Consider the following 14781-nt stretch of genomic DNA (forward strand, 5'->3'; position numbering starts at 1 on the left):
GCTCTATCGAAATATGCACACACATCACGTGGTGGTTTGCTCCATAGGGTTTGTCACGTAATGGCCCGTGCACTGACGTGCAAGTGGCACGGTAACTAGCCAATGAAACATTATCATTAAAGCTTTTCAAGCGGGCTCTATATCAAACACAACTAAGCCACACAGTCAACGGACGGGACGCATCGCTCCACAAAATAAACAATATATCGCATACTTATTGCAACACTTTCGATATAATATTGTGCAACGTGATCTTGCGATAATAATATTGAGTTGATATATATTAAGCACCCCTAGAAGCTAGCGAGATTTCAAAGTAGAATCTCCTCTGTGCTCCGTCTAACCCCTTCCCCTGCCGCCGCCCCCCAAAACACAGATGTGCACCACTTCAAAGTGAGGCGCCGTTCTGCTTCTGTTTCAGAGTGGTGAAGAAAGGATTGCAATTTCCTCAAAACTTTCATTTCATACAATTACACAATTCACAGTTTCCCTTTTTTATCTATTCCCAGGAGGAATTAACAGTACAAAGTACCTTTTTGTTTATACATTTTGTTCTAATAAAAAAAAGATAATTACTTTTCATTTATGTTATAACAACTATCAAGACCTATCTCATTTCCGCACATGCTGTAATATATCATATAGTAATCAAAACTGTGTCCCGTGCTCCAGAGTTAGCGGACAGGTCTGGCTCTGGATATGGCAGTATCATCAGCTGTGGCAAACTAGTCTTGGCAGTGATTCTCCTTGAGAGAGACTGTACGTTACCATTTCTCTGGCGCAAATATTTAGTACCCATATCATTGATAAGCTAGGTGTATATATTGCCAAAAGAGAACAGTTATTGTAATCCATGTTCCCTTCTGCATCAAGCTATAGACCTAACGTTACTCACCGGTCGCATAGACACTGTGAAACAATAATTGACACTGCAGGGAGAGGTGGTCTCATTGATCCATGTATCCATGGTGTGGACATCGAATTATCCCTGTCATAACTACAAAAGAAAAATGCAGACCCTGCATCCGCACATTTGTGAAAAGCCAATATGTAAATGACACATGTTCAGACCCTGGCGACCAAATTAGCATTTTGTTAGAGAAGAAAATGTAAACATGTTAACTAGTGTAGCTTACTAGTAACTTTAGCCTAGATCGACAGTGAAGCTAACGTTAGCATTGGGCTAATATGACTAACATAACATAAATTGCTAACGTTGGCTAGACATTTCCTGAAAACAACAAATCATCCCCCCTCCCCAAATAAACAAAACAAAAACATAACTTACCTAACAAAAAGACTGCAACCACTGCTTCACTTTCAATGCTTTGTAGCTGCCTCAGCAGTCGCCATTTCTTCTTTTATTTTTTTTTTTAGATACATTTTTTATAAGCACCATTTATCATTCAGACATACAGAACACATTCCCCAATGTGTTCCAGGTAATATTAGATGGTGCACAGAACAGAGAAACGCTTGTTGAACAAGAACAAAAACCCTCTCCCACCCCCCACCCTCTGCGGTCTCGAGGAAAACTAAACGATCAGAAATCACGCTATGACTAGTCCCTCTCCTCTAGTTCTTGTGGCGCTGAGGTCATTAAGTCTGATATTTGTGCTGCTGTGCTTTTCCATAGGTTGATAGTTGATGATTTGGCTTTGTTAATCCTTGCTGTAGAGAGCTCAAGCCTAACTATGTCTAGAAAATACGCTAACCACTGTTTTATACAAAACGAGTGGGGGGAGGGGAGCCATCGTTTAACTATCATTTTCTTGGTTGCAGTTGAGCCGGCTAGCCAAATCTTCCTGTAATTTAGAGTTGTCATTAAGTAACAAAACAATCGGGTCAGTAGGAATTAGATATTCTATCACATCAGATAGTATTGATGTTTTTTTATGCCAGAACTCATGCACCTGTTCACACTCCAGGACCATTTGCAGGAAAGTTGTAGTTTGTTCAGGTTGACAGAGTGTACAATAGGGAGTGGGAATGGCTTTTTTTTTAAACGTATCTCTTCTGAGGAGTACAGTATGTCCTATGGCATATGTTGAAGTGGATATACTGGTGATTTGGGTTCTTGGAGCAATGGAAAATGTCCCAAACTGTCTCCCAATTAATTGTTCCCCTCAGGGCTCAGCTCTCGTTCCCATTACTTTACTATTGGGAGTTCTCCTATGGATATTTGCAACAGCCTAGCATAAATCTTGGACACTAATCCTCTCACAGGGAAATCAAAGAACCATTTAATGACTGGGTGCACCTCAAGACTGCCTCCCAGTGGCACTCCATAACATTTTAGAGCTGATCTTAGTTTTTTACAATCACTTTGCTACTAATTTCAGAACCTTCAAAACTCTAGATACAAAACTCAAAATGGTCATCACTTGTAACACAGGCTGTCCAATGTTCAAAACACTGCATTGTGCATTCATATCTTTAAAGAAATCTTGCACTTGCACAATCATTGGTTCAAAAAACTAGGCTAATTGATTGTGAAATACCATTGAAACATTACTTTAGATCACCCACACACAAGCTACCCATAGTTTCACTGTGTCATTGTTTGTACAATCATTAAATATTGTAGTTCAAAATAGGTGATACATGTTTCATTATGGTACTACAGGTAAATACATCCCTGTAAAAGTACTGCAGTAGTAGAGGGAATACTACAGACACAGTGGAATCATTGAACAAAACCTGAAATGTATTGATGAAAAACAATACTGTACAAACACAACATAGGTTTATTTGAATCAAAACAAAATAATTAGCTACCAAATGGAAAAGAAAAGACAGTACTGTAAAACCTCAAATGCAGTGTTCCTCAACTTGCTTGTACTTTAAAAAGCAAAACAAAGGAGTGATTACTGTAATTCTACATCTTCATCAACTCTGTCTTGTGGATTTGGCCACAGGTTGCAATTAGCCAAACTTTCATATTTAGTTTGCCTTATAGCTTGGGCTAACGGTTCAAGAGAGCTCGCAAATAGCATGGGGGAGAGCGGGCATCCCTGTCGAGAGCCCCCTTCGATGGGAAATATGAGAAATGAGAATACAAGCCATTGGTTGAGACTATGGCCGTGGGATTCGCATATAAAGTATGCACAATGTCAATGAATTTGGCCCCCAAACCAAGCCTCTCAATTACTTGCCACAAGTAGTTCCACTCTAGATAGTCAAAAGCCTCTTCCGCGTCCACTGATAAAACTGCTGCCATTGTTGGAAGGTTTCTGGCTTCTATTACATGAAATAATCTGCATACATTGTCTGTAGCGTGACACTTTGGTATGAAGCCTGATTGGTTGGGGTGGACTAGCGTCTCAATAAAGCGCTCTAAGCGGAGTGCCAAGACTTTGGAATAGAGCTTAATATGAGTCCTGATGAGGCTGATGAGTCTGTAATTTGAGCACTCCGTAAGATCTTTGGCCTTTTTGGGAATAACAGAAATTAGTGCAATGTTGGTTTGTTGGTGAAAAGTACCCATCTCTATGGTCGAGGTTAAAGCTTGTAAAATGATAGGTCCTTATATGTAAAAGTTCAAGAAGAAGCAGATTTTGCTCTTTTAGGATCTCCTGGGACTGTGTCGGATCTGGATTGCAGGAGGACTCATACAACTTTGAATAAAAGGATTGGAAAGTGGCGTTGATATCTTAAGGATTCATTGAGATACCTCTGTCAGTGTGGATGCTGTTGATAGTAGCTCTGGACTCGCTTTGTTTTAATTTCAGAACCAACAATTTGCTTGGTTTGCAACCACTGAAATAATAATTTAATAACTCTGCATTATGAATTCAGCTCTCCTTCTTAGCAAATAATTTTGCTCTGCTCGTCTTGACTAAAAGAGTATAGTAATAGAGCAGCTTCAGAGATTTACAACGTTCTTCCAACTCCGCAATCCTTGCTTCTCTTTTTCTTTTCAAATTGACCGCAAAGGAAGATGTGAAATCTCTAATAAATCCTTTAGTTGCTTGCCAAATGAATGCCTGGTCCAAGACTGAGTCAGTATTGATTGCTATAAACTCAGCATCAAAGGCTGTGTTCTGGAGAAGGGAGTTATGACATTGCCACCTTCTAGATCTTTCTCCTAACATATTGCAATGGAATGTGGTTAACAGCGCATTGTGATTAGACAGAATTGCTGGTTCTATTGCCATCGTGTGAAACATTGCCTTACGCTCATTAGAGCACAAAATATAATCATACGGGGAGTGGGTGAGGTGACGTGGAAAAGAAGGTGTAATCCTTGCTAGTAGGATTGTGCATCCTCCATACATCTGTAAAATGGTGGGATTCCACAACTGCTCTAAACATGTCGGACGTGTGTTTCTGGGTCTTTGTGTGGTTGACCCCTGATCTATCCTGATTTAGATCTAGCACTGCATTCATGTCTCCCCCTATAATTGGTGAATATTCATTAAGAGAGCAATTCATTGGTTAGACGCGGGAAAAAGCTTACGTCCTATGTAGACGGTGCATATCGAAACAAATGCTATTTTCCTTCTCCTTATTGTGGTGCATATATATGATATTCTGCCTGATAGATCTTTACTACTTTTATCTATGGTGAGTGTGAATTTCTGTGACAGTAACACAATGGAGCCCTTGGTTTCGGTGTTGTCACTAGATGAAGTAGCAATCTTGTAGTATTTATTTTCTAGGCGGTTTACATCTCTTTTTACTTAAATATGACTCTTGTATAAGCGCTACATCTATTTTCTTTCTTCTTAAATAGTCCAGGAATATAGCTTGTTTGATCGGTCCGTTTAGCCCCCTGATGTTAACTGAAAAGCTGATAAATTTGTAGCAAAGGGTGAACTGTTAGATCTGAGCAAGGTGTGGTAAAATCATAAAAAGTAAAATAAATCCCCTAACCCTCTGAGACCGCAGACCCCCTCCCCTAGCTATAAGATATGTGGCCACATCAAACGCAGCACGTGTAAACTCCAGCCCACAATTACCCTACCTGTTTAAAGTCACAGGTATGTTGAAACAGGTCTGGTAAACTTCTTCTGCTAAATATGAACGGTGTTAGAAAAACCCTAGAACTAGGTCTCAACCAGCTATCAAATTTCTCAAATAAGCTATGTGGAAATCACACCAATCTAGTAGGCCTGGCAAACTCGATTTCCTTTTTAGGATTCAGGTTATTCTGACTCACTCACTAAACTGATCCGGGTTGTGCGAGTCACTTGAATCACTTGAGTCAGTATTGTATGCTACGTCCAAGGCGAGCTTTTGATTTGGATAAAATGCCATGTTTTCATTTAGAATCTTTTAATTTTATTTAAAAAAAATATCCATAAATATAAATGGTCTGATAGAAAACCAAATATTCATCTAAAAATGACATGGAATTATATTTTTTAACTTTAATAGGACTGACAAATAAGAAAGTCATCTGGACTCTGAACATTTACAATGACTTAAAATATCTTTAATGTAAATTCCATGTGCCCCTTTTTCATATATGCACTGTATGCATTTAATGTTTTCAATGTGTATGTGCATCTGTATTTGAATAATAAAGTTTTGAGTTTATTAGTTTTGAGTTGTCGGCGAGGCGAGCTTACAATGTTTCGGACTGTCTGCTCGACCTAATTGCATTTTAATATACTACATTTATACACCAAACCTACAGTAGGCCTAGCTAGGCTATGTGCAGAACATTTCAAAAGTGAAAGAATGGCTTTTGTTGTTGATTTGCTTTAACCTGAGCTCGAGGAGAAGCTGCACTTGCTCGCTGCTCGCTCATCTGAATCAGATCCACTCATGACAACGTAGCCGACTGATTCAGTTGATTCGGGGGATTTACTGACTCCCACGAGAACTCACGAGTCATCAACAACTCATGAGTCATCGAGGGCTTGTGAGTTGTCGACAACTCATGAGTTGTCTGCGAGCCGAGCTGAGGCGAGCTTCTAATGTTTCAGACTGTCTGCTCAACCTAATTGCATTTTAATATACTACATTTATACACCAAACCTACAGTAGGCCTAGCTAGGCTACGTTCAGAACATTGTATGTTATTTCAGAAGTGAAAGAATGGCTTTTGTTGTTGATTTGCTTTACCCTGAGCTCGAGGAGAAGCTGCACCCGCTCGCTGCTCGCTCGTCTGAATCAGATCCACTCATGACAACGTAGCCGGCTGATTCAGTTGATTCGGGGGATTTACTGACTCCCACGAGAACTCACGAGTCATCAACAACTCATGAATCACCAACAACTCACGAGTCATCGAGTGCTCGTGAGTTCTTGAGTGAATCCCACGGTCTGCGAGCTTCCGCCTCTGAGTCTGCGGGTCGGGACTGTCTCTCTGCTCACTCTTGAGTTGACTTGTGGAGTTGCGGTTAACTACGAAATTGTAAGTTATAAAGCTTTTTGCAGCTAAGATGGCTAGGAATAGTAGAAGCTAATGTTGCAAGAGGTTTGTGTGTGCCGCTGTTATCATGTTAGATTGAATTGTAGTAGGACTCAACTGAACCGGGTTAATGATGCTAGAGACTCGTGATTTGTGAGTCAATTTAAAGACTCGGGTTAAAGATCCGAGTGAATCACGACTCGAACAGTTCTACAATCTAGTTGGAGTAACAAACAGAGTATAGGCTGAACAGACAGCATCCATCATGTTCTTTCAGTCTGGCTAAATGTTAACAAACAGACTGTAAACTGACCAGCCAGTATTTGTCATGTTCTTTCAGTCTGGTTAAGTTTCCCTTTTAAAGCTTGACCCCAAAACTCACATATAGTGTCCTCAGCATTTATCATGCTCTTTTTAGCCCGGTTAAATGTCAACAAAACATGACTGAGTACTGAGTAGCCAGCATTCATTATGTTCTTACAGTCTGGTTAAATGTTCCTTCAAAGTTTGGCTCGGAAACTTACATACAGCGTCCTCGAGTCAAACCTGGTACAGTAGCCCAGCTACCGCTAGTCCACAGCCGCTGGGTCCGCCAGCCTCTGCCCCGCAGCCGGCTCCAGCACCAGCCACGTGGCCCCCCTGCCATCTTCTGGTTCCATTGTTTTTTGCGCTGATCCGATCGGTGACTCAAAACTGTGCTCCGATCCGTGAGTTTTGTGATCCGTTGCACCCCTATTTAAGAGGGATGGGAAATATATATTACGACATTATTCAAATGTGTGGTATAGTTACATAAGAAATGAATTGCTCCAAATATAGGCAGTTTAAAACATGGCAGCCGTATTGTCAATTTCGGCAACCAAAAGCTGATGCCTGGTTGCCAAGCTGGCAACCACTTGGCTTCTTAGATGAAAGGTGCAGATCTGAGTGAAGGTTGCCGTGGTAACGAGCCAGTTGGGGTCTGGGCACCGAAGGTCGATACTTTTATGGCAGAGAAAAAAATACTCCGGTCCTATGAGTTTCGAAAAATGATTTATCTTTCGGTGCCAAATTTCGGTTCCAAAAGTGTCTGAGTGCGTAAGCGCGAGCTTATCTGTCCTGTCTGCATATTAGGGCTGTCAACGAATATTCTGAATTTGAATATATATTCGAATAGTTTTAAAAAAACGAATTTCGAAGGTGAAAATTAATATTCAAATTTAAAAAAAAAAAAAAAAAACTGCCATGGTAGCAGAGGCTGTCTGGCTGTCTGCTTTGCTAGCGCACCTGAAAGCCGTTACATACTGGACGCAGCTCAGCTGGCGCATACAAATGTGACCTCGTGAGATCGCCGTGACTATTTATACCTGCGCTGGTGGTCGCAACACTAGCTGCAGTCTTCTCCTGAACAGCGGTGGCGCTAATGAGCAAAGGCTACCGACGCTGCCCTTTCTACGGACTAGAAGAAGAAGGTAAACAACGGCAGAAGTGGCAGCAGCATTGCCGTCAATGCTTTGATTTGATTCACTGACCTACTTTGTCGGATCGAGCCTTTCATTCACCATAAAAGAACTCCTCTTAACCCAGTAAGTTTACCAGAGAGACCTGCAGTCACTCTGAGAGTCCTGTTGTCGGCGAACTCAAAAAAGAGCCGTGCGCGACGTCTGCTCGGCCGGATATTACATAATTTTGACGTCACGATGTCGCGCGCCACCTTGGATGCATGCGCAACCAGATGTTCGAATAGTTCGAATATTCGTTGTTATTTTAGAGGGAATATTCGAACGTAATTTTTAAGCAATTTTGACAGCCCTACCGCATATTGACAGAGAACACACACGCACACGCAGAGATGCGGACAGAGCAAACTATGTCGGCCCTGCAGTTTTGTCACAGTGAGTCACGGCAATGCCGATAAAGCGGTTTCAAGTGTGGTTACAGTTTTACAAAACTGTAACCACACAAACCGCAGATAGCATTTGCTGCGATATGATATTAAAGGAGAACTCCGGGCAATTTTTACATTAATCTTGATTGCTATATGTATATGAGTACTGTTGATAGCAAAAAAAACGAGCCGAGAGCTCCCACTCAGCTAAAACGGCAGTTATGGGGGCATAAGATAAAGAGTGCCTTTGTGCATCTTAACAGACACAAAATGCAATTAAAATGTCTGTGCAACATGAACAGAGACCTTACATGACAACAAGATGCATTTAGCAACTTAGCCATTGTTTAAATTCACCTACCCTCTTAGCTGCTAGCTGCCGTCTGAGATGAATGAGGCTCCGGTAATAATCATCACGCAGCAATTCCATGTGTATTTGTAGCATATATATCCATTTTAACCGGTATCGAAAGATTTTGAATGATGCCCAGCCCTAACTGTCTGGTGGTCTGGCTGTGTGAAGTGTCTGACAGCGCTGCTGCTGCTGACAGTAAACTAGTTTTTCCGCTGAGCATTAAACTAGCTATTAAAAATCCCCACCCTGTGTGTCACAGCTGCAGCAGTACACGTTCATGTTAACATTTAATATTCAAGTGACTCATATCAACAACATCTTGCAGTGAGCTAAGCTGCAGAACACGCTTCAGTTTCTGGACCACATTTAACAAGTAGTTGGAAGGCCAGGGGTTAGAAAGTCATAGTACCCATTGTCTCGCATTGCCAGATCTTCCTCCACAGTGCTGCAGAGAATGGTCTGGCGAGTCCACACAGCATTCCGGGATGGATATTGGCATTTCTTTAAACCAATCACAATCGTCTTTGGCTAAGCGCCGTGCGGAGCAATGGCACCTCTGCAATATAGCCTAAGGAAGGAACTTGTTTTGGTGGAACATGTGTACATTCAAAGGTTGTTTTGCAACAGAAAACTCCGATTGGACAGGTAGTCTAGCTAGCTGTCTGAATTTACCCTGCAGAGATCTGAGGAGCAGTTAACCATAGTCCTCAAAAATCCACCGGAGTTAAACATTAACACAAAAAAAAACAAAGGTAATGGATGTCCGGCGGAATTTCCGGCGGCACCGGAGCAATGGTTTATGTAGACCTATGACACTAATTATTCGCTAAATCTGTTTCCATTGCGTTTTGCTTGTAAACTTTTTTGCAATATTTCAAGACTTTTTTTCCCAAAATAAGCTTCATAAGGAGAGTGCAGTGTGAGAGGTCCACAATATCTCAACCAACATACATTTTTAGTTAATAAAAGGTTAATTCCTCCTCATTTGGTAGAACGGGGAAAAAAAAAAAAAAAAAAAAAAAAAAAAGAGTAGGAAAAAGAAAAGTTTGCAAAATAACAAAGTTCTTGTTCTTTTCTGTGATTCCATTTAACCAAATGCTTTCTGTATTTCCGGCAGGACTAGAAACATGGCTGGCGCTGCGCGAGGTCCCGTGGTTGGCCGGCCATTGGCATTTGCCAATGAAGAGCGAAAGGCGGTCCACTCCTGGTCCCGGATCTCGTCAGCGGGGCACAACGTCCTCCTGGATGCTCTAAAGATCCTCAGCCCAATGTCCTGTGACCTCTCAAGCAGTGAGGAGCTGGTCACCTTCCTGCAGGAACTGGGCGACGAGGGCCACAAGCCCACTGTGCTACGTAGCATGGACGTGTATGGCTACCGCTCCAGCACAAACCAACTCCTGACTGAAGACATGCTGAAGCCCCCCAACAGGAGCGCCAGACCTGCTGCCAAGAGGAGGGGAAGGAAGCCCCCGACCAAGAAGAGAGAGGTGCACCCATCCTGGAACACCTCTGAGAAGTGCAACCCTAAGATTCAAGGGGTCCGCCCTCCAGAGCTGCTGGTGGACCATCGTGCCATCACCTGCAGCAGGACACCCAGTCGGACTATGGAGGTATCGCAGGTGCGGCCGTGCCTCAGACTGACCAACATTGAGGGCCTGTCTGGCTTCCATACAGCCAGACTCCAGATTCACACTTCTTGGGACAAAACCTCTGAGGCACCATCTGTTGCCTTTTCAAAGCAACAGCACCCTCCAACGCTTTCAGGAATACCTTTGCAGCCTTCTCAGAACGGTGGTGGGGCGCCCACCAAAGCTGTGGCCTTGTTCAGCCAGAAGAGCCTGTCCTGCCCCATCCGATTGGACGGCGCCCTCATCGGAGATTCTGCACCGGTCTTTTACACAAATGGACGGGCATTCCCAGAGACTCACACAGAGCTGACCAGCAATGGCTGGAGGGGAAACGGCCTCCACAGAGATGGTCGGGGCCCCAAGGAACTGAACAACCCGACCCGGCAGAGGAATGGCTGGAAGGACAAAAACGGTCTTAGAAGGAAAGTGATAAAGGTGGATGACTCTCGCTCTGTAGCTGAGGCCCGCAGAAAAGCGCAAAAGATCCTACAGGTCAACCTGTCTCCAGTGATTCAGATTCAACCTCTCAACCATGTGCTGAGAGACTTCAGATACCAGAATAACTGAAACCCCCCACCCCCATTGTTTCCCTTAGCAGATGTTAGTGTTTTACATCCATTAGCCTATACCTGGCTGAGCCCCAGTGTTCATAGCAGACGTCTTACATTGGTTTTTTGTTAACTCTGCTGAGTGTTGAGGTCAGTCTGTCTTTGGAAGTTCTGGTTCCTGACAGGGGCACTCGGGATTGAAAGGCATTTGAAGTTAGGTGATGCTTTTCTCAGCAGGCAGGGAAAAGACTTGGCCGAATGCTGGTACATTTTCACAGTCCACTTTAGTTTACACTATACAATTCAACCAACCATCATTCTGCTTTATGTTGACTGCCTGCTAGCCAGTGTTGCTGATGGATTTGGGACACAGCATCCACTGGGACCGTTTGGTCAAAAGTGAATTTTCTGTCCTTCAACGAGGCACTGGGTCCTCCTCACAGTTGTTTAGAGTATGTATAACTCATTTGGAGTAGAGTGCCATTTTGTTAATTATTTTTACTTGTAGCGCTTAAAAACTGCTGTCACTCTGCAGCGCCCCATTTCCCCTGAAAAGAAGGGGAAAATGAAGTTGGTGATGGGACAGAACAATCGCATTGAACGCCCAGATAAACTGGTGGAAGAGCAGGGCAAGTTTCCAAAGTCCTTACAAGAGCAGACATGATGGTTGGTTGGTCCCAGCAAACAAATTAACTAAACAATTAAGAGAAAAATGTTTAGTTTGTCTTCCTTTTTGTACTTTTGTTGTTTCCACTGGAAATCAGGAAGGCTCTGGGGGCGAATATAGCAGGGAATCCAACCTGCAGCCCATATAGACATAGATTGATACTTGGATGATTTGTTTGAACTGCAGTCCTTCACAAAGTGTTCCTTTTTGGTTAAGTTTATCCACACATGGAGACAAAAAGACTTATAGAATATTTTTGACTGCTGGATGATTTGATGTCCTACAGAAACATGAATCCATAAACTGCAGAAAATGGCGACTATGGAAGAGGACTTGGGCCTACATCAAACAATTGGATTTCTGAGCTAAAAGAATTCTGACTTCAATCTTTAAAGTTCTCTCACTGTTAAACTTCATCTCTGAATCCTATATTTACAAATTTCTGACTAATTTCAGAGTTTATTTTCCAAATTGCACCTTTTCCCCTCAAAATTCCTCTATTCCATGATGTGGCCCTGGTCCACCGCCATAAACACCAGATACAAAAATAACCATCTGCTGTCGGTCTAATGCTGCTCAAGATTTACTTAAATACATTTTTTTTCTTCACAGGCAACCAACTGTCATTTGGAGCCTTGATGTAAGAAATTTGTTTGGCTGATTTAGAAATGTTTGTGGTGACATTTGTTAACTTAAGCTGCAGGACTTTCTGTTTCCTGACAAGTTAAATTTGAAACTACAGCTTCAGAAAGTTGAATCTCCCATCAGAACTTTGCTCTGTTGAGTCGAAGGAAAGAATTGCCCATCAAAATCTACTTGGTAGTTTCTTGATTTCTTGTGCTGTTATCAAACTGATGTGGCTCACATTCAAACTAAAATAAATGCACTTTGAGAGTGTGACAGTGCTTAATTGTCGCCTGTTTCCTAAACATGAAGGTCGTTAATATTCTTATTTCCTGTATCATGTAGAAAATATGTGAAATAATCTGAAAAATCTGGTTGGACTTTTTTTTTTGAAACCACACTGTTTTTTGCTACAGGTGCTAACTTTGCAACGTTGGTGCTGAATTAAATAACTGGCACAAGAATGTCGTCATATTCTGTTTTTCTAGTTCATAGTGGGGCATTTAGGAGTAGCAACTTCCTTTAAATTATTCTGAGGGATTTATAGCACTGCTGCCCCCTGCAGGTTGGGATGAGCTTGCCAAACCACCTTGTGTGTTTTCTAAAAGGTTTCTACTGTGAGGAGCCACCTTAATTAATTTTCATGTTGTCATCTGTAAGAAACTCCTGTGAATTTCCATTTGCGACAAAACTACATTCCACGAGAGAAAAGTTGAGTGTTGACCTCGGAAACAGTACTTTTACACAAAATCTTAACTTATAGTCCACTTAATAGCTTTTTCCCGGAACTTTTACTGATCTCACAAAGACCGTTAAATGTGAACAAAAGCTCTGGAAAAAGACAAAGCGAAACTTGATATTTTTTGTCAAAGTATACTTTTAATTTTTCTTTTTTTTTAAACAAAAAAAAAATAATGGAGAAAAAAAGATCACAAATATTGACTACTTTAAACCACCAGTTCCTAAAGTCCATGTAAAACAGAACTAAACCACCATCCGGTCAGTAAATGAGAACGAAAAAGATCTGTTTGCTGTGGACACCATTATGGCTGTAGAAAGATCTAATCAGATTTAAAATGGAAATATGTGCTTACTGGTTTGGAGTCCATGCAGTATTCACGTATTAGCATTCTGTTCCCCTGTTTAATCTTAGACCACATCAGTGTTTGGTGGTCGGCTTTACAGAGCTCCAAGTCCCTGTTCTGGTGAATTTTATGTTCCGATCTGTCTGTACGGAGTCATGTTCATGCCCACTGACAATTCCCCTTTTCTATATCTTTGTTAGTCTTGTTTGTGCAACACTTGTATAATATTGTATTTCCTACATGACCTTTTGAAAACGTTTTGTTCAATAAAACCAATCTAAAAAGAATCTGTAGGTAGTTTTTTTCCCCTCAAATAGCAACATTTTTTAAAATAAGACTCACTACTGCAGGAACAGTACCGTTTCTAATGCTGAGAAAGTTTAGCTTTATTACCACGTGATCAGGTTGTGTACGTTCTTAGGCAAAAGTTGTGCGTCACTGACGGGCAAGTAAGGGATCAGTCAATCAACAGACTATTTTTTTTATTATCTTTTGGGCAAAAATGAAAAACAATTGACTCCAACTTCTCAGTTGTAAAGATTTTATGCTTTTCTTACCCTTTCGTGATAGTAAACTGATTATCTTAAGTTTTTTATCGGTTTCCAGCACAAAACAAGCGATTAAGATGTCTCATTGGGCTTCAAGAAATTTTTCTCTTATTACGCTTATTTTTGACATTTTATAGACCTCACATCTCCAGACCTATGTCCACAGCGCTGTGGTGTTAAGGTCTGGCTCTACCACACATACATTCCAGGATCCACCTTCACTGTTCTGCAAAATGGTCTTGAGAAGGAACTTGTTTTGGTGAACATTTGCACCCCCCAATGTAGTTAACTGTTCACACAATACAGTAATTTGAGCTATTTAAATTAGCTGGATTATGCATTATTTTTACAGTAGTTTTCTGTCCCAAGCGGCAACTTCCGGGCCTGAAAAGTGAAGCTAATGTGGAAACCTGTATTAAACCTGCATTCTATCTATCCGGACAGAGGCCTAGCGATGCTTATCCGTGGTCCTTGGTCGCCTAAAAAGGTCTTGTTCAGTGTTTAGTAGCATCTTGTCAACCAAATCTAGCTAGCTAGCGTTAGCTGGTAATTTAAGGGAAAGTCTGCCGATTTTGGATGACTTGCTTCAGAAGAATTGAAAATCTGCGACTTTCTCTTTCTCTTTAGCGTTGAGCTTAGCACAGTGTCATTCAAGCCATAGAGACCCTGGCTTATCCTCCTTGCTCCTTCCTTTTGTCCAAAAATGGTCACTTCTGGCTCCAAAATACCAAGATAGTGGCAAAATTGTATTTCAATTATCCAAATTTTCTTCAAAACTTGCCATTTTCAGTGTGTAGATTGCTAGTTCGGAGGTTGTTGTTATTTCCCGTCACAGAGAGCAGAAGGTAATGGGCAAAGCCTGACCTCACACACGTGATTCCCGAACTGGGGCCCGGAGGTATAACAGAAGTGGGGCGCATATATAAATGAATGCATGGTTCTGCTAGCAAAGCATAGACAAGTTTGTGAAAGGACTGACGATTAATCTACACCAACACCACAACTACCAAAACAACTACAAGAAAACATGTAGTGGTGAACACGCTTCAATCTAAGGAGCCTGATTCGACTGTCAATTTCCCAGTCAAATCTTTTGCA

The 14781-nt window shown here is 41.6% G+C and overlaps 1 protein-coding gene across 1 annotated transcript in view; it reads left to right on the forward strand.

Annotated features, from left to right (window-relative positions):
• Positions 1-13422, forward strand: part of ccdc71 (coiled-coil domain containing 71) — a 31303-nt gene extending 17881 nt beyond the window's left edge. Inside the window, exon 2 of the mRNA XM_028575579.1 lies at positions 9701-13422. Within this exon, the coding sequence (XP_028431380.1) occupies positions 9711-10778 (1068 nt within the window). The 5' untranslated portion in view covers positions 9701-9710 and the 3' untranslated portion in view covers positions 10779-13422. The remainder of the gene's footprint in view (positions 1-9700) is intronic.
• Positions 13423-14781: the final 1359 nt, after the last annotated feature.

Source organism: Perca flavescens, chromosome 4 (genome assembly GCF_004354835.1).
Source record: "Perca flavescens isolate YP-PL-M2 chromosome 4, PFLA_1.0, whole genome shotgun sequence".
In the NCBI taxonomy this organism is placed as follows: domain Eukaryota; kingdom Metazoa; phylum Chordata; class Actinopteri; order Perciformes; family Percidae; genus Perca; species Perca flavescens.